Raw genomic sequence first — 21,442 nt, forward strand, 5'->3', positions numbered from 1 at the left:
ACTCCACAGGCTTAACTCATTTATATTTACTTTTATTTTATTTTGGAGATTTTTTTATCAACCAATTATATTTAAACAAAACTATTCAACCAATCAGATCAAGAATTTCTTTTTTAAAATCAAAGTAACCTTAATCGGAATTCAAAATGTAACTAATGAAATTTTATTAGGGAATACCAAAAGTTTGAAGAGGAAGGGATTTTGAATCAAGTCGGGATTGCCCTCAATTACCCCATCATTAGATTTTTAAAATTTTGTTTGGTTGAGAAAGTCTATAAACGTTTTAGCTTTACGACTTAATTTTGGGGATATGGGCTTAAAAAAATAATTTGAAGTTTCGCGAACTAGGGAACCCAAAAGAAGCACTTAATGACCCCATTATTAGTTTTTTAAATATTTGTTTGGTTTAGAAAGTCTCCAAAATTTTCAACTTTCCAGCTTGACGTCAAGCTGGGAACGCCAAAAGTTTGAGGGGGAAGGGATTTTTGAACCAAGTCGAGATTAGGGCACTAAATAGCCCTAAATTTCTGCATCATAAGAATTTCGATTACGGGTGGTATAAATAACATTCTTTTTTGATTGATAGCGTTGTCTAAAGCTTATTGTTTTAAAATCTGAACTTCATTCTGTTTGATATCTCGTATTTCTAACAATACGTCCATGACTTTTTTGTAAAAGTCTTAACTGGAATTTGCCGAATTCTTAAACATTTCCAGCTTGTCCATCATTCCTCTAGATGAAGATGGTTATGAAGTGTTGTTTGGAGTATTTATTTGTTGAATATCGGCACTAAATGTCTATGTCATTTATCCCATATACTGCTGTCCGTATTTTTGCCAATTTCACTACAGCTTCCTCAAACGGAGTTAGTTCTTTTTTCTTGAATGGCCCACCACCAGTTTTGTGTAGAGTTTTTATTCTCTGCAAGTGTTTGCTTTGTGCGGTGTTAATAGTCGGCCTATGTCTAAAAAAGAATGAAGTTTATGATGATAATAAAAAAAATTATATAAACATAACTAACTTTCTTCCAGGCTTTACAATTTTTGATGGGGCCCCATTCGAGTTAAGCTTTGAGGTAAGTGCTTCCCATCGTTTGTTGTTCAGGTCCCTGCCTAAGTTCTCTGCTTGGCTATTTGTTGCCATTGATGGATACTTGCGCATGTAAGCGAGTAAAATTTCTTTTTGGGCAGGTGTTGTGTTGGAGGTCCTTAATAGAAAGTGAAATAAAATTTAATTGTAGAAATACTTACATTGCAAGCGATGCTCTTTTTAATCATTGCAACCTGCAAGCGAAGTTCTTTAAAACATTTCCTTTCTGGTAAAACACAATCTGTCACAATCATAGTGATGAGTCTTCTTAACTATTTATAGTTATACAATTTTACTTTAATCGAAATGTAATGTTTTATTATTATATTTTTGTTTTTTACTTAACAATCACCAAAATTGAAGTTGAAATCCTTAGAAAGTTAACTAAACGAACCTTCTTTTTCTTAATTTTGCCTCATTTTATTTCTTTAATCATATACATATCGATTTTTTTGAGTTAATGTATCGATTAGAATTAATTTCCCTCTATCAAGATATTTGACAGCTGTCAACATCCTAGAAGTATGCAATCAAATTTTGTTGATTTTGAACCATAAACGAACACAGAACCAAAAACGAAATGCGATACAAAATGCCAATTATCATTTTCGCACATTTTCTTTCGTTTTTAAAAAACGACCAATCGCTTTCGTTTCGTTTGTTACAGAATCTGGCCCTGTATAATTTTTTTGTTAGACTGAGTAATACGATAGAGAATGACATTATATCTATTGAATAGTTATAAGCTAATCATGAGAACCGAAAAATAGTTTATGTCATCACTGATTATTCCGAGAAATCAGCGTACTGAGTATGAGAGATATTTTTTGGATTTATCATTTGGTACTAATATCACCGTAATAAGTTCCGTAAAGGATTTTCTGCATGTCCTGTAAGGAAAAGAAATATTATAGACCAACAATTGAACCCTCTAAGATATAACAATTCTTTCAAACTATTAGATTTTTATTATAAATCACGCGAATATAAAGATAAAGAAGAGATATTTCAGTTTATCAAATAAAAATATTATTTTTCCTTATATCTAAGAATAGAGAACATGATTTTAAAATATTTTTGTATTCCAAAACCAATGAGCTTAGGCAAAGTTAAAGCCCCAATATTTACCGAAATATTTACTCCACGCTGAAGTCACGGACCATACTTTTAAAATATTTCCAAAATACAGAGCACTTTTCATACAAATAGATATAAGAATTTTTGCACATCTTATATATTATTTGGATTTTCAAAATTTAATTTTTTGAACTTTAAGCAGAACTTCGTAGTCCCACTTAAGCTAGAAGAGATATGTAATAATTGTTGCAGATTAAAATAGAAATCTCTACTTTCATTTAAGTTGGTGAAAACATGACAATGAAAAATCAGAAGAATCCATTAAATTATCTGAGAGTGAAGCGAATATTGATGGATGTTTTTTGAGTTGGATTTAAATTCGTTTGTCATATAGTGTTAAATTTGATTAAAACTTCGAACTTAGTTTTATGCAAAACCAATACCTACTAATATACATAGTATATAAAGTATTTAAAGATCTTTTAAAGTATCAAGTCCAACCAAAGCGTTTATTTTTTTCATTCATGCCCATTCGCATATAGTTTTCTTTTTTTTTAACAAATTGCATTCATATACATACTATACATATATTTATATATTATATTAAATAAAAGTCTTACTTTACGTATCTTAAATTAACTTAATTTACAAAGCAGTTATTTAATATTTAATATATAATATAAGTTTTAAACTGAATTATTAACATATAATATTGAAATCTATTTTAAATCCAGGCTTCAATGGGATGTACGTTGCACCCAAGTTCGACATTAATCAACTAACACTAGAAGACCAATACTGACTTTTGTAGTAATATGCACAAATTCCAAATAAGATGGAGAATGTAGTTGTAACGATGAATGATTTTTTAAGCAAAAATGTTGGTAATATATTATCAGGAAGTGTTTTCTTGTATCTCCGTTCTTCAAGTAATTTTTTTCTAGCGGCGGTACTTCTTTCAACTTCTCTTTGACGTTCTTCCAATCTTTAATGGTAGAAAAATAATACAATCCTTTATAAATATGTGTTCATACATTCATAGACGTATCGCTCATTGGCTGCAATATCGTTAAAGCTCAAAATGTGTCGTTTTTTGAGTATGCAATCAGAAGTGACATCTTTTTTGCTCACTTCTGATTGCTCTTAAAAACTCGAGAGTCCTTTTTATTAAACTCTTTTCGTTTTTTAATTATAATACCAATTCTTTAATTGTATTTATATTGAAATGTTATACTTTGAGTTAGACGATTTTGCAGCAAATGAACGCTATTAAGAACATACTCGTTTCGAATCATTGTGTCAACATCTTGTTCTAGGGTACACAAAGGGTACTTATCATAAAGAACGCCAGCATCTTTAAGAAGTTCTTCAAATGGAATTTCGTCTGGTAACTTTTAGAAAAAAATGTATTGAAATTGTAAATGATAAGGATAAATATTTATTGTTATTGACAAAATATGATTTTGAATAGTTTTACCTGTGAAAGAAGACAATGAATAGAAGCCATGTCGCAATCTTCCTTTAAAACTTCCTTAGCCCGATATAAAACTATTGCAGCCGTCACATAAATTGAAAAATACATTGGTGATGCTAGGAAAAAGTCATAGAGTCTGACAACGCATTTGTAAGACTTTAGGCTATGACCAAACCAAGTTAGTACCCATGGCAGGGCGAAAAGAGTTCCAACAGATGATTTTTTCAAAAAATTATACAGGTCTGGATTTTCGTTTTTAATAATTGGATAGATGAACATTAAGCGCCTCTGTGTGGGGTCCATTGTTTCATGCATACACTCCTTAAAATGACTTGTTGAGAGCTTTTCCATCACAGCAAATGATACTTTTTCACCAACAACTAACAAGAATGTTATCGCAACGTCATGATATCCCTGATAGTACCTCAGATCTGGATATTTATTTATCACCCGCATAATCAGAACTGTTAGTTGATCCTGAAGAGCTATTCTTTGTTCATACGGAATTCCGGGTGGAAAACGCTTAAGAGATCTATTAACATCCAACACAACTTGGTTATATTCTGCATGGAGCTTTAAATCATCAATTTGCTGTGACAATTCTGTATTTGATGCATCTACTTCGACCAAGATGGGCCAGAGTATTTTTCTCAATTCATCACTCACAAGTCCGTATTCGGATCGCGCAAGCGATCGACAATTTTCCAATGTTATTTTATTGCCTTCAATTAGGTTGGTAATATGTGATCGTTTTCTGCTTTCGGCATTGTTTTCTGGGTCTGAAATTGAAAAGAAAAGAGTAGTTAAACAAATAATACATATTTAACGTCACACAATCTGCGTGGCTATATACAGTGATGCTAGAAACATTCCGGATTTTTTTTGTATAATACCTTCCTTAATATCAACTAGGAAAAATCAAACTGAATTTGTTGTTTGTATTTATTTCAAAAACATATTGGTATACTTTATAATTACTTTAAAAAAATAATGATCTGATGATAAAAAATAAATAAATATAAAATATATAAAACCCCATAACATCCCTGCTCAAAACCAACCGGATTTTATACAAAACTTCGAGTCTTGATGTTTAGGTAACGGTTTTTCTTGTCATTTGGATAACATAATTAATTAAAAAAACTAAGCAGGTTGTGAGCTGTCTAAATAGAAATGTATTCGATTAATAAAATGGCTAAAACATTATCGTTATAAAGTGTTGGAAAAGTATCAACACGGTACGAAACAAAATGTAATCGCTGAAATGCTGAAAATTCCAACTTCAACGGTTTATGACATTATCAAAAAGATTAGAACCGGAAAATCAGTAGAAGCAGAACATCGTGGTGGACGCCCTTGCAAAACAACAGCTAAAACAGATAGGCGCTTAAAGAATTTTGTTCTTAAGGACCCTTTTGCGTCCTCGAAAAACATCTGTGAGGATCTAAATGTATCTATAGCGCCATGAAAAAAGGTAAAATATGATAGGTGTATGGTAAAGACTTTCAATTTTTTAATTACAATATTTAATCAGGGTTGAATTTGCAAAAAATCATCTGAACTGGACTATAAGAATATGGAAAAGTGTGCTTTTCAGTGATAAAACCAAATTCAACTTATTTTGATGGTAGAATGACAGTAAGGCGCTCGAAAGGAACACGTTTAAAGCCAGCAAATGTACTCCCCACGGTTAAGCACGGTGGTGTCTCAGTGATGGTCTGGGGTTGCCTTTCCGGTGCAGGCGTTGGTCCGATACATCAAATCTCAGGAATTATGGACCGTTTTCAATATAGGGATATTTTGGAGTCAACAATGCTGCCATATGCTGAAGAGGAAATGCCTTCGCGTTGGGGTTTTTCAGCAGGATCATAATCCCAAACATTCTTCAAAGCTGCTAAAAGAGTGGTTTGCAACGAAAAATATTTGTGCCCGTCCCAATCTCGCGATTTAAACCCCATCGAGAAATTGTGGGCAGTTTTAAAAAGGAGGGTTGGAAAGCTCTCTTTTTGCAGCTCTGAAGAATGAGTGGGAGAATATTCCTGCCTCTATAATCGACAATTTAATAATGTCAATGCCTCGTCGATGTCAAGAAGTTTTTAAAAATAAAGGATACTGGACAAAATATTAATTTTTAAGATTTAGTGACAAAAATCCGGTTAGTTTTTAGCAGACGATTTCTGAATTCATTAAATTTTTTGTTACCATCTTTATTGTGTGGATTATTTTAACTTGTTTTAATTGTTGCATGATCTAATTACATTATAGAAAATGGAAAACAAATTGTACATTCTTGGGTATAAACTTGACCAAAAATATCCGGAATGTTTCTAGCACCACTGTATGTATATATGTAGTAGCTGAAATGGCAAAACTTGTTTTGAAGTGAACATTTTGGTTGTTAGTTAAGAATCAAGAAGGAGCGCTGTTACCATCATCGTGAATAATGGTTACTTTAATTTTGTATTTATTTTCTCAGAACAATGAAACCAGAGATCTAATTTTAGTTGTTGTGGCATGCATGGTAAATCCAGTGAGTTTAAGATCTCTGTTGAAAACTGTCCCCTGGCAACGACAGCTGCAGCACAATAATATATTTATTAGCTGAAATGTTTCAATATTACGCCACAGTGCCGATGATTTCAAGCATCAACGTACATTGAACGTGGAACTATGGGGGAGTGTTTGCCTTAAATCACTTCACATAAGTAAACTGGCGAACCAACGATTGCTTTTATTTTTTATAAATTAAATTAAATCGTACCCAAAACAAATGCAGAATACAATTTAAAAATGACGCGTCACTTGTCACGTAAATTACTGCATGTGCATATGACGAAACGTGCTAAAACAATAATATGTTACAGTTAAGATACATATATTGGAGGATAATTTATCGAATAAGGGGAGCATGGACTAGATTAGATGTTGACAATTTATCTAATTGAATGATTGCATGGAATAGAATATGCAATTGGAACATTGAAAATAGGAAGCAAATGATACGACTAACGACGAAAAGTCAGCAAAAGAATGGTTTTGGTAAAAGGGCTAGGATCCCAGTAGAACACTGCCAAAATTTCGGCAACTCAGTCCCCAGATTTAAAGAATTTATTAAAATGCAATGTTAAGAAACTACTTGCTTTTGTAATGTGTACGTAAAACCACGCGTTTAATCTGATAGTTCTGATTTTTGGCTACTTGTCTATGATGTTGGGCTAATTAATAACTTAGGAAAATATTCGGCATATACATATGTTTGTATGTATACAAGACGGGATAGGGGTCAAAATGAAGAAAATTTAAGTTAAGAAAAACTAGCGCATCATCAATCGGCAGTTTATCAAAACAAAATTTATGAAAATCTGCGGGGTCATTCCGTAAAACGATAATCGTTGGACGATAGCGTTTGCACGATAGCTAAGTAGGTATCGTCTGCTAATAATTTCGATTGATAACTAAGCAAATTGAAGTAAAAATGTTTCGGTGTAGTTTAGTTTTGTTACAAAATGAAAATAAAAACTCAAAAAAAAAAAACAATTAATTCGGTTACGAAGAAAATTAAGAGATGAATCGAATCTTCTATCTATTCTAACCCTATGTCGAATTTTGTGTATATAGAAAACATTGGTAATCTCTTTTAATTTTTGTTAAATAAATAAAACAATTGTAATTTTGGAATTGCAAAAGAGAACTTTATAATGATATTGGAAACAATTAATTCGCCAGACGGTTGTCGTTCAACATACATATATACCTTCAATATTAAAATTTGCTGAAACTATTGCAACTTTGGGGACAGAGGAACATTGGTATATTCGACAGGCAATGATTTTAGTATCGCTCTTGTACAAAACACTAATCCAAAGTAGTTAAACAAAATATATTTTTGAAGCCAAGTTATGTTAATTGTGAATAAAATGTAGTCTTATCTTCCTTCTATTAGACCGAATTGTTTTACAAAATATCAGACATGTAACAAACATTTTGATATTATAGTTTTATCGTCTGCGTTTTTTAACAATACATTTTTTGCAAATTTTCGAAATTTCCCAAAGACAAAAACGAAGTTTAAAACTCATTACATTTTCAAGTTATTGAACAAACATTATATTTCGTTGAGTTTATTTAAATATTTCAGTCATAGTATAATAAGAGTATTTGAAATGTACTGAACTTATATTGACAACGATTGACGAGACAATACTGATAAAGTTACGTGAGGATATAGACGCCTTTCATGCCATTTGGGCCTTCTTTTGGCTCAATCTACTTATTGTATGGTAATGGTTTACCTTATGGAAAATTTTTGTGATTTTAGTATTTAAAAAACCAATCAATACATCAACACTAAAACCCATTAACTTATTTACTTTTCTTGCGCTTTATTTTAGTTTAACATATTTATCACATCAAAGATTGCGGAGACATTATACATATTAGCGGTTATATTGATCATGACAATTAAGTCTGCACAAAGACATAAGAGAAAATCGGATAAAAGTTTAGATATGTAAATCTGTTTATTGACAACAAGCTAGTAAGGACATTATCTGCATTCTTATTACCTATGTATTATTTTCAAAGCATAATTGTTATCATTTAAATTGCATGCATCATTATAGAGATTGCAAAACATTAATATCTGAATTGATGGTTCAAGTTTTTAAGAAAAAGTGGAAAGAATGAAAACGGAACCAACTCCTCCTGTTTTTTTATTCAAGAAAAGGTGCTCAGAGCAACACCAATCTTCAACGAAATCCATTAAAACACAATTTGTATTTGAAATAAAAGTTAGAATACCAAAAAAAAATCTAAAATAAATGTCTACAGCAACGAACACGTTTTTTAGAATCTTAAACCAGAAATAGCTACGCGTTGCTACAAAAATTGCAAAAGCACGTAAGAACGCAGTTCCATTCAATTGAGATCTAAAATTCCTAGAACCTAACAATGATTTTAAGCCGAGTTCTACAGATGTGATTAGATGTGAAGAAATCCTCTAGTTGAAAATATTTTTAAAATGAAGTTCCAAAGATAAACCAAGAATTACTAGGTCGAATTTCTAATTTATTAATTAATTTAATCAATAAAAAAAATTCAATTAATACGTCAAAATTCCAAATACCAAAGTTTCATTTTCCCTTAAATAAAATATTCCATAGGTATGTATATTTTAAAGAAACTGTTTTTTGTATTTGGACCTTTGGACTCATGTTGACAAGTGCAACACATAAGATATCGATTATTTCATTTAAACTAAATTGAAATGTACATTCATGTCAACCTATGCATAAAAGTTTTTTAATCATCAAACATAGAAGACGAACTTAAAGAGTAAATAACATTTTTTTAATGTATTCTTTTACATTTAAGAGGAGGTTAATGACTTTTGAGAAATAACTCATTTCTTTTAAGGTGAGTTATCTTTTGCTCAAAAAATTAGTAACCACGGAGTACCTATGTATATTTGCTTCCACCACTTTCAGAAAATGTAATACGAAAACATATTTTTTCAGGTTTATGGTATGTTGGCTCGTTAAAATCGGTTAATACATTGTAAAAAGATATTATGAAAAACATATTACGTTTTCCTCAAGAAAAAATATACATGAATATCCAGAGGACTTATCAAAAAATAGCCAACCCTCAACATGAAAAAAAGACAAGAATCCTGGTAGGTATAAATAAACTACGATGATGTTATTTGTTATGAAAATATATGTATGACATCAGTTTCGTGACTTTTTTATTTGTTAAGTGTACTTTCACCCTTCCTTTCAAATAGTTCATTTTACAAATAGCTAATCTTAAAATGAGAAAACAAAATCAATTTAATGAAAAATAATATTAAGTTTGTGTGTATAGTTATCAACTTATTTCAAATAATCAACAATTTTTCTATGCAATCATTTGGGATCCAATGATTAATAATGTATACTAAATAAACTTTAGTTTTGTTGTTGGTTTGGTTAAGAGAATTTTTGTTTAATTGAACTTCGTATTTACCATTTTCAAAAGTTAACTTCGTGGCATCCGTAATCGGCAGAAGGGGTTCCAAATTGTTAATTTTAGAAGGCATTTTGACTGTTGAGCATTTATTTTAAAATAAATTTACTGCATTATTTTAATAATGGGATTGATAAGAGAAATCGTTTTTTTTTTTTGTCTAATAAGAAGATTGACAACACATAAGTGTCAATGTCAAATTTAGTTTGAAGCAATAGGAGATGGGTGAAATTCCAGAAAGGATTTCCACAAATATCAAATAGGGTACGCCTGGAAATTTTGTTTAAAATCACTCTTCCATCTTTACATCTCAACATTCTATCTCACTCTTCCCAATTCAAAATCAAACTGAATAGAGAATGACATTTATTAAAATGTATATGTGGTGATTTAAAAATTCAAGGCAAATCCGAACATTTAAGTTAACAAACTCGAAAATAAAATATGGTATTCCATTGACCTCACTTCAGATTAATTCCTATTGACACATGAAGTCACAGAATCTGGCAGTCAGCGATAGATACGAGAAAGTGTAGTTGATTTGTTTGTAATGTTTAAATACATATTAGACATTTTGAATTGCATTCTCGATTTATTTTCCCACTGATTTAGACATAAACACATTATTATTCCTTTAAAATCATAATATTGGTACCGGTTCATACAAAATTATTTGTATGAATCAATGTTTTTCGATGGGAAATGAATTAAGAAAGTTCGAAAAGAATATCAATTTGTCAATATACTTGCTGACTTCCAGGTGATGTGGAAAGCAACTTACCAGGTGCCAATAGCGTGTCTCCTTTGTATGAAACCTACAGTATTATCATATTGGGTTTTTATAGGGGTGGCGGAAATTATGAAATTAGCTATTGCAGTTTTGTTTACTTAACTTTTGGATATAAAACTTTCAACGCCACCTTGAAACAATTCCATAATAATTCTATAGATTTTATATTTGAACGTGTCACCACTTTATGTCACCCCACTTCCACGCTTAATAGTTAGAAAGAATACCCATGTTACGATTCACAGTAAATCAATTTATCTTAATGAAATACGAACTGAAGGAAAAGGCTTCGTTCGTAACCTATAGTCTTAATAAATAACGTAAGAAACTTACAGGCTTATTCTAAAGTTGTGATTCTCACAAGTCTAAATTTTTTGGGAGGTTTCTCATGAAATTGTCACAATTTCGTATTCTACGAAAAACCTCTTAAGAAATTTCACCAATGATTCACCACAGTGAGAGGTGAATTTCTTACTGTGAGTTTGGTCAGCTGTTTGGTTTGTCAGAACAAATTCAAACCAATTTGGATTCTCGGGAACATTGATAAATAATAATAATGAAATCTATTGGTAAATAATTCGGAGGATGTTTATACATTGTGTTTTATTAATTATTATTTTAGATGAACAAAGCAATAAAAGATCTTCGCCGAAGCAGCTTGAATTTTAAATAGACTTTGCCAGGAGAAATCCTGAATTCTTTTCAAATAAAAATTACCCAACAAATCCTCAGTCTCAGAAATCAGATTATGATCTGCCAAAGAGGACATCGCAAAATGAAGTTCACCTCGAGTTATGATGTTATAGTGACTTGTGAGGTTTCCAGAATAGGCTGTTAGTAGAGTCAGTCAAAATAAAACTTCATTTTTGTTTACAATGAATAATACAAAACTACACAAAAAAGAGCGTAGAGAACTCAAAGACTGATTTTATGCTAAGCATGGTTCAAAATCAGAATAAGGAGTATGATTTGAATTTTTGTATCTATTCCTTTTTTTGAAGACTTTGCAAGAAACTCTTTTAGAATTTAATTTCATAGTTGTAGTTACAATTAATACGAAGGCACCAAATAATATGAGTGCATTGGAAAAATATATAAGTAAATAATCTAGCAAAAATTAGTTGACATAAGTTAAAAATAAATTCTTTCAAAATATTAAAACTCATCTTTAGCTATTAATGACGTCATAAGTCGTTTTTCAACCACCACGCGTTCGTGTATATTACCTTAGACTTTGCCTTCGCTTTAGATTGTGAATATCGTAAGCTAAAATGCAACCAATAAAAGATATTTTTTACTTCTAGATGACGCTTTTGACAGCTAACAACTGTATTGTTTGTATAATGATAAATGCTTTCGATTATCCCATAAAATTCAAATTTCTTCCTCATGAAGGTTTTATTTTACCTCTATTCTTCTGCGGATGTTGTATTTGTTATTCGTACATATATTCAATAAATGTCAACAAAATCTGTTTTACAAACATCACTGAAAATGTAAATGGCTGAATTTGAATTTAGAATTGCCAAACTCCGTCATAGAAATCAAACATTAATCAAAATTGCTGCGCAAGCATCACTCAAAATGAAAAAGGCGTTTTCTACTAGTGGTCTAGATAACATTTGCCCTTTACAAAATAAAATATGGTCTTAAATCATGAAATTAGGCCAAATCTCGTTATGAAGTTACGAAGCTAACCTGGTCGATCAAATATTTCCAAATATAAAAATCAATGAAAGCGTTTGGATGAAGAAATGTTGCAAATACCCGTGTTTTGTTGTGAAATCTATCCATAGTAAAGTAGGATTTTACACGAATAACAAAAACAATATCCATAGTGAGAATAACACCGATAAAAGTTAGAGTAGAATCCCACTATGGATAGGTTTTTGACATTTATACGACCCTCGAATGGATCTTATGTGATTTCGTTCTCAAATGCTGGTACGATTGATATTGCATTTGTATCTTGATGGTTGTGTTCGTTGAGTAGTTCTGCATTTGGAATCATGTGTGTTTTCAATTGCGGAAAAAACGAATCTATTACTGTTGATATTATTTATTTTTTAGTGAAAATGGACTAACTGGGCTTATTTTGCAAGAAAAAACAATAGAAAAGATATTTATGTTTTGCTATGTTTCCAAAAAAAGGTTTATCTCAGTTTAGAATAGATAAATCTCAACTCGATTCAGGTATATAAAGAATTGAGGCGAGCTTCAAGCTCGCTTCAACACCACATGTTAATGTAGTAGTCTACGAACAAACCCCCTTTTTGAAGTTTTTTATTATTGTTTTGACAGATCTTCTTTCAGTTGTACCAATTTTTAAATACAAATATCTGGCCACTGCGGATCGTTTTGTCGTTTTGTTTGTCGTTCCACAAAACAAAATGGAAAAGGGGTCATGACTCATGAGTAGTCACAACACATGTAGACACATAGTGTTGTGAGCACAACGTTGTGGGCATAACGCGTATATACCGCGTTTACAAGGAGAATTGAATCCGAATTGAATCAGGATTTAGCGCCGTATAGACCTGGATCGGATCGAACTAGGATTACTCGATCCGATCCCACTGAAAGAGGTGAATCGAATCGAAAATTTGTTTGTAAACCTGAATCGGGGAATCGAGTTATTGGTGTGTGAGGTCTTGCTTGTGTGCGTGCGATAAGTTTTTTCCATCTTGTTTGTTCTAAGCAAAAATACTCCATTTAAATGGAGTATTTTTGTTTCTAAGCTGAATTAAATTTGACGCTCGTCTTTGTGTTGAGAGCATTGTCAAAAAATTTGAAAGTTATTCACTTAGCAGTACGCACACAAATACAACCCAAATGTCATTTCGATTCCATTTGAATTCGATTCCTCGATTCAGTGCCACCATATACCTGGATCGAAATCTCAATTCGATTCGATTCGATTCCTCGATCTCCTCTTGTAACCAGGGTAATAGACAGGCAATTATGAATTTCTCCCTTTACTATTTTCATTTTTCGCGAGTCTGAGCGAGCAGAGTAGAGTTAAGTTCTGAGCAGAGTATGTTCAGAGCTCTCTGATTTAATTATGAAACAAATTGAGCATTAAACTGTCATGATTTTAATTATTTAATAAAACAGTCATAGAGTTGGTCCATTTGACTTCTGAAATAAATTTGATTCATAAAAATGCTATATGCAAATATTTTTTTCTAAATTATGTTTCCTTCTGCACTAAAGCGACTGGCCTCTTTCGCCATTTTTATTGTTCTGACGATAAATTTTTTTTCCCGGTTTTCAAATATCAAATTGTTTGTGTTCAGCATTTTACTCCGTTTACTCTGTTATTTTATTCTGAGCTCACAGAGCGTGCTCCGAACATGTTCAGAACTAAAAAAGAAACACAAATTCGAAGCTCTGAACGATCAGAGCTCAAAAAGAAACACAATTAAGCAGCATTTACATGAGCGCGACCAACGAACGACGAATGACTTACAAAATGTGAGCTTATATACGTTTGAAGACATATTTCCACACAAATTCTTAACAAAACGATAGCAATATATTTTCTATTTGATTTATGATGCATACTTTTACTTTTCAATATCAAATATTAATAAATTTAAGAAAACAAATTTATTGGTCGCGAAAAAAATTGAAGTTGATACGAACTGTCAAACTTTATTCGCGTTCCACATTATCCACACTCCCAACGAATAAAAACTCTCATGTGAAAGAAATGTCAAAATCGACGAATATTCGTTCATTCGTTGGTCGTTGGTCGTGCTCATGTGAATAAAGCTTTATTCTTTTGACAGTTCGAGCTCTGCTCTGAACTAAAAAAGAAAAGCGCCATATATATGAAATGCGAACAAAACGCACGTAATGTCACTTATCCCATTTTTCAACTAAACACTTCAATTGTATTGAAAAATGTGATAATTTGGCAAAAATCACTAGCATTAAAGACTCTAAATTTGTGACAACATAATAATAGCGTCTTTGACAAAATTTTAAATTCCTTTGATTTGTCTGCCGAATTTGTAAAAAGTCAAACACAAAAATGTCAGTTCTTCAAAGTGAAGGCGCTAGTGGAATATTGGAATGATATACAGTTCGTGTTATATTTTTTCTTATCACCATGGGGTCAACAACAATAACCAGTAGTAAATTATTTAAATTTCTTATCATCATTATCATAAAAATAAAATAACATAACACCTCTAACTTCTTACTTTAAAATGACAAACCTACTTCGAAGACCGCATTTAAAAACAATTTGTAAAATCGGAATCGCGCAGAATCGGTCACATTTCACATACTATCCAGATAAAACAAAACAAAATGATGGAACTGCGCAGAAGATGAATATGTTTCAGGCTATTAACAATGCCATGGACTTAGCTCTCGAAAGTGACAAATCAGCACTTGTCTTCGGTGAAGATGTTGGCTTCGGTGGTGTTTTCAGATGCTCCCTAAACCTGCAAAAGAAATATGGAAGGCAGCGAGTTTTCAACACTCCTCTCTGTGAACAGGGTATAGCTGGATTTGCCATTGGGGTGGCTAATGCAGGAGCAACAGCAATTGCTGAAATTCAGTTTGCCGATTATATTTTTCCTGCCTTCGATCAAATTGTCAATGAAGCCGCAAAGAATAGATATCGATCGGGTAACTCTTTTGACTGTGGTTCACTTACAATCCGAGCTCCATGCGGAGCCGTAGGTCATGGAGCTCTTTATCATTCGCAAAGCCCCGAAGCTTATTTTGCGCACACTCCTGGTCTGAAAGTTGTTGTTCCTCGTGGGGCAGCCAAAGCTAAGGGCTTACTGCTGGCATGCATTAAGGATAAAGATCCTTGCATTATATTTGAACCAAAAACCCTATATAGAGCAGCTGTGGACGATGTTCCAATTAATGACTATACCGCACCTCTAGGCAAGGCAGATATTTTAAGAAAAGGGAATGATGTGACTTTAATCGGTTGGGGAACTCAAGTGCATGTTCTTTTGGAGGTAATTTAATGACTGTTTCTAGTCTATGAGCAGAGCTCTCCTTACTGCGTCCAGCATAGTATGCACAGTATATTTGGAATTTTTATTTGAACAAAAAGTTTTTCTCTTGAAGGTTGCAGACCTGGCCAAACAAAACTATGATGTCAACTGTGAAGTAATTGATTTAGTTTCCATATTGCCATGGGACAAGGAAACTGTAGTAAATGTAAGTATATTATCTTTATTACAAACTGAAAAAAGGTCCTACATTTTTTTTTTATATCAACGATTTGTATTGTTTTACCAATGACATATTGTAGTGCAATAAAGGAACGTGTAGGTATTAGTTCATATGACTGAGTTCTAGGAGACTTAAACATTATGAAGAAAATAGGAAATTCATTTTTTTAAATGTTGTTCAGCATTGGCTTGGATTAAATCATTTTCAAACTGATTTGTATGATGTATGAAATTTACTAAAATCGCATTACTTTTACTTTTTTTTCAGTCCGTAAAGAAAACCGGAAGAGTTTTGGTGGCACATGAAGCACCTTTGACACAAGGATTCGGTGCCGAAATCGCTGCATACATTCAACAAGCTTGCTTTCTTTATCTGGAAGCACCTGTTTTCAGAGTCACTGGTTGGGATACACCTTTTCCTCAGGTGTTTGAACCATTCTACTTACCTGATAAGCACAGATGCCTCGCCGCTGTTAAAAAAGCATTGGAATACTAACAATTGTTTCCTTTTTCTGTAATATGGTATCTTTTTGTAATTAATGTATATAGTGCATGTTTTTTTTTATGTTTGTAAAATGGAAATAAAGTTGAGTAATAAAAAGATTGTTTGTATAATTTAAACAGAAGCAACCAAACAAGGGTACGATTGCATTTAAAACAAAGGTGCAAGAAAAACGGAATATTCTCAACAATGAGGAAAACATTTTTTATTCAGAGGTACTTGAATTCGTGGTATATAATAAAAATGGACACATTTATTTGCGATTTGTTTACGATCTCGAATAAAAAATGATATTTACCAGAAGAAGATTAAGTATTTTCAGTGCTTCAAATCATTAAACATATTGTATTATTGGGCTTGGTACGACAATTGAAACTTATTCACACTTTGTAAATAAAACACAAATTCACTTTATTTAAATCGCTCCAAACTTATTTATTCAACACTTTCAATTATTACTTTTCAAACACAGTCTTTACTTTATCGCAGTCCATAATTAATAATCAACCGCTTCGCTTCCGAGCGCCTATTTTTATCTCTCAAATCGGTTCGAGAAAATACTAGGTTCTTGTAGGCGCTGAATGTTCTCGATCCTCCACCTCTTAACCACTAGATGTTTTGGACAGAACACATGTAAACAAGCCTTCCTGGAGGTATTAAATGATATTGAAGAAAAACTTAAACCGATCAAAAGTCAGCAATCCCTTTCAAATGTACTTGAACTAGCAGCGGGTGTAAAATTCTTTGCCCAAGGAAGTTACCAATTGAGCGTAGGAAACGTTGCTTACTATTCTGCTCTTGAATACAAAAATACCACATAAAGAAACAAAACAATTGTTTATAAGAGCAACTACATTTTTGCACAAAGAATTTTTCCTTTAGTGGTCAAAAAAACAATAGGTACTTGACACGTGCAATTTCAAAAATAAAAATAAATAAACAAAACTCAATGAACTTTTGATAAATATTCACAAACGGTCTAAAATTACCATTTGATACCCATAATACCAACTTATCGAATAATTGATAGAAATTCTCGACTATCAAACTGATACTTATAATATTTGTCTCCAAAGAAAGATTTTTTTGAAATTTGTTTTTAACCTTGAATTTTACAAATATGGTTATAAACTTACTTTACTTTATTTTGTTTTGCTTGTGTTCAAATAAATAACGTTTTTTTTATTCAAAAACTTTTGCGTTTTCAGATTAGGTTGGGTTATAGTGGCTGTCCAAGATGAAAACGGACACACTTAAGCCAGTTTAATGACCCATTGTGATACAACATGAATCTTGAGGCTTCCTCCTTAGCTCAATGGAACCAGCTTGAGTCCCTTACGAAACGTGAGAGGCTGATTATACTGATATGATTTAGATCGTTAAAGAAGAATTCTGTTAGGTAATTCTTGCGTTTTCGAACCAGAGCAGGGCATGTGCAGAGAAGACGAAGAACTGTTTCCTCCTCTTCCTCGTCCATACAGCTTCTGCAAAAGTCATTTGCGAATACGCCTAGTCTCGTGGTGTGCTTTCCTATTAAACAGTGTCCGGTTATGACACCTATTATCGAGCTTATATGCGATCTGCTTACAGAGAGTAAGCACCTTGAACGTTTTACGTGGTGATGTTGTTCCACCTGGTGCCTGCCCTCCTCACAGCGTCTTGCATTAGCAACAGTTTACAAGTAGCGATTGGTATGCCAGTACGTGCCAAACGTGGTAGGCAGAGAGAAAAAAACTAAACTAAATTAGTTTTTTCTCTCTGGTGGTAGGATGGGCCGCACTGTACCGTTCCTGGCGAGTTCATCTGCCTTACAGTTACCTGGAATGTCTCTATGGCCCGGCACCCAGCAAAGGTGAATATTAAACTGTTGTGCCATCTCCATTAGAGATGATCGACAGTTATGGACTGCTATAGAGTTTGTAGAGAAAGAGTCCAGAGATTTTATAGCGGCTTGGCTATCTGAGAAAATACGGATATCAGATGTTGATATCACGTTTTCTTTAAGCCAGGACAAGACTTCCTTTATCGCCAAAAGTTCCGCCAGGTTACAATGATTGGGAAGGCGGAATGACAGACTTAATTTCAGTCGTTCAGAGTACACACCTCCACCAATCCCTTCTTTTGTTTTTGACCCATCTGTGTAAAAATGTTTTCAGCTTAAGCCTCTAGACTTTTTGATCCTAGCACAAATTAAAAGTTAACTTTTAAGCACCTTTTTTTTAAATTTGGTGTTCTTCCTATGTTTGTGTTTTGTATATTGGTTTTCAACACCTTTGATTTCGATAACTGATTATCATAGCACTTTTTCTTACTGCAATCTTTTCGTTTACACTATTTTTATTCTACTAATTCCTCGCAAAAGGGTAGTTCTACTCATTTACCATCACGACACTTGCAATGCTTAGTGCTTTAAAAACAATTAAATTTATTTCATATATGTAGGTTCTGCCGCCCGAATTTGAACTAAGGACCTAAGAACCAACCTTACTGGAGGTGTTTAAAGATATTGAGGAAAAACTTAAACCGATCAAAAGTCAGCAATCCCTTCCAAATGTACTTAAACTAGGATTGTTTTTTTTTTTATATTATACGCGCACTCAAGGGGATATGAATACCCTATCATGATTAATCACAGTGCGAGCAATTAGAAAGGGAGGATAGGATTAGAAGGGAGATACCGATGCACATTGGTTTTGAATGTCTGCACATTGTAATGAATGGGAAACATTGAGTCTGGTAAAGTGTTCCACATTCGTGTGATGCGACTAAAGAAAGATTATCTGTACTTTACAGTACATTGCAATGAACTTACCATTTATTAAATTTCAACGCCCAAAAACAAACGTTTATTTTGTTCATTTATTTTCAAATAAATAAGGATTTGTTTCTATTCAAAAACGTTTGTTTTCAGCTTAAGCCTATAGACTTAAATTCTGCGTCTTTCTGATCCCAGCACAAATTAAAGGTAAACTTTACGACTTTTTAGCACTTTTAAATTTGGTGTTCTTCCCGTCTTTGTCTTTTGTATATTTTAGGTTTTTAAAACCTTTGATTTTCATAACTGGTTAGCACAGCACTTCTTCTTATTGCAATCTTCTCGTTTACATTATTTTTATTCTCTTAATCTCTCGCAAAATGGTAGTCCTACGCATTTACTATCACGACACTTGCATTGTTTAGTGCTTTAAAAACAATTACATTTATTTTTTATATGTTTATAAGGACAGGAACCCAATTTAACTACCCCTGTTTTTTGTTACTCTACTTCGGGTTTAAAATGAAAAGGTTGACTAGTTTTAAATTTTATCAAATCTTTTTTTGGTTTAAATTTTGAATTTCTTGTAGAAAACACAACTTTTAGCTATCAGCCCTATTGCAGCTATTAATTATCAACAAGATACTTGATAGATATTAACAAATTGATTGTCTACTTGATATCAAATGAAATAAATGTTTTGTTTCTTTGTCAAAACGGACTTGGGCTTACTTTACGCCCTTTTTTGTTTAAACATCATTATCAAATCCTACGTGGGTTGTATTCCTTTTAAGCAAGAATGACTTACTACATTTCTGAGGTTTCTAAGTGTCTTATTATTCCACTTTTTCAAATAAATATATTCTATTTTAATTTTTAAACTGGTAATTTAGACTTAACTTCTTTCTTCGAAGTGCTAATTATATTTATAGTTTTATTTTTAATTTTTATTAAAATTAATGTAATTAATATTGAATTGTTTTCCTATTTTTCTTGATTCCCTTGAAGAAGGCAACAATCCCTGCCGAAACGTTGGCAAAGTGAATGTAACTTAATTGTTTCATTGCAAAAATTACAGCGACCAAAAAAACCGACGGAAAACTTTCCACTAATAACAATAATCTGTTAATTGACAAATCTTCAAAAAGTAAATTTTGGCATGAAAAGTGATTTCTCAAATTAGCCATGCAGGTCCCCTCCATCCCTGACAACATAACTCGCATTCCTGTAATGGTTGAGAGTTGTAAGTCAATAGGCCCTAGTTCTCAACGGACTATTGCGCCACCTATTTTATTTATGAATACATTTACTATGAGCCAATTGTCTTAACATTTAACAGCTTAAATATGATATATGAGAATATTTCACCATTGCCTGGGGCCCTACTCTGTAATGCATTTCGAAAGCAAATATTTTCGAAAACCAATATTTTGTACTCTCTATTTCTAATACGGATTAGAAATCTGTACTCACGGAATGAGAAATCGGCATTCGGATTTTACGTACCAGACAATACGTTTCCGAATGTGATTAGCGTTGTTTCTACACCAAGACAGGCAACGAATTGCAATTTAAAGGTCATTTTTATAGGACACAAAAGGAAAATTGTGTTAAGATGTGTGAAATAGATAAAATATAAGTAAGGAAATGTTAATTTTATTCAAAAAAATAAATTCCATTACAGGGAAATCATCAGCGAACAATGTGCGTAACAAACAAAAGCAATTTAAATATATGGTGGAATTCGTATGACTTGAAGGAAAAAAAGTATACCTTGGCAAAAGACAAATGACTATGAACAAAATCAGCTTAAACTTTCTAAGCTTGAATTAAAAAGAGAGATGTGGCAAAGCAGTGAAGTGTAAAAAAATGTAATTACCATAATTTTCAAGTGATAAAAATGACCGAATTTTAATTTTTTCCTCGTCTTTTTTTGTGATTTGTTTTGATTTTTTTTTTATATTTACTTTGATAAATCTCATAAGAAATACTTTGAGCTTCGGCAAATCTATTCTATATATAGAAAAAGTACTAGATGATTATCTTATTCGATTCGAACATTTTACAGAGTGCGATTCATAAACGAATCGAATATCACATTCGCATCGGATTGGCTTTCGAAACGCATCACAGAGTAGGGCCCCTATAATTTAAATTTAATTTTTAGTTGAAATCGAAGTAAAAATTTCATTTTTTTCTTTTGATATTAGAGACTAAAAAAGTGTGACCATTTCGCGAAGCAAATTGCGAAAATGGTCCTACTTAACATTTGCATTTTTAGCGACGAGACTCATTTAAAAAAAAAAACCTCTTTACCAATTGAAAACAAATTTAACTTCTATGCAAACGAAAACATTCCTCTCATTAAGAATAAAAATAAATAAAGTCGAATTATTTGAGAAGTGAACACTTTTTTGATAAATTCACAGAAATACAATTTGAGAAATCCACAAATCCAATCTATTTGTCATTATTATCAATAATAATTTAAATAAAAACTGCATCAAAGTATAAAACACAAAATTTACAACGCATACATTTTCTT

At 32.2% G+C, this 21,442-nt stretch overlaps 2 protein-coding genes across 2 annotated transcripts; one reads left to right on the forward strand and one right to left on the reverse strand.

The window, feature by feature from the left end:
* Window positions 1–2,656: 2,656 nt before the first annotated feature.
* LOC129951833 (TBC1 domain family member 20) lies at window positions 2,657–9,835 on the reverse strand. Its single transcript, XM_056064182.1, has 4 exons — window positions 9,647–9,835; window positions 3,644–4,419; window positions 3,448–3,557; window positions 2,657–3,151 (listed from the first exon to the last, which is right to left on the reverse strand). Exons 1-4 carry the CDS (start codon window positions 9,717–9,719, stop codon window positions 2,941–2,943), a joined length of 1,170 nt encoding a protein of 389 aa, XP_055920157.1. The 5' UTR covers window positions 9,720–9,835; the 3' UTR covers window positions 2,657–2,940.
* A 4,499-nt stretch (window positions 9,836–14,334) lies between these two features.
* On the forward strand, window positions 14,335–16,243 carry LOC129951984 (2-oxoisovalerate dehydrogenase subunit beta, mitochondrial). The gene is made up of 3 exons (XM_056064387.1): window positions 14,335–15,421; window positions 15,534–15,626; window positions 15,909–16,243. The coding sequence occupies exons 1-3, from the start codon at window positions 14,651–14,653 to the stop codon at window positions 16,134–16,136; spliced, it is 1,092 nt and encodes a 363-aa protein (XP_055920362.1). The 5' UTR covers window positions 14,335–14,650; the 3' UTR covers window positions 16,137–16,243.
* The last annotated feature ends 5,199 nt before the right edge of the window (window positions 16,244–21,442 follow it).

The sequence above is a fragment of the Eupeodes corollae genome, chromosome 3, assembly GCF_945859685.1.
Source record: "Eupeodes corollae chromosome 3, idEupCoro1.1, whole genome shotgun sequence".
NCBI lineage: Eukaryota > Metazoa > Arthropoda > Insecta > Diptera > Syrphidae > Eupeodes > Eupeodes corollae.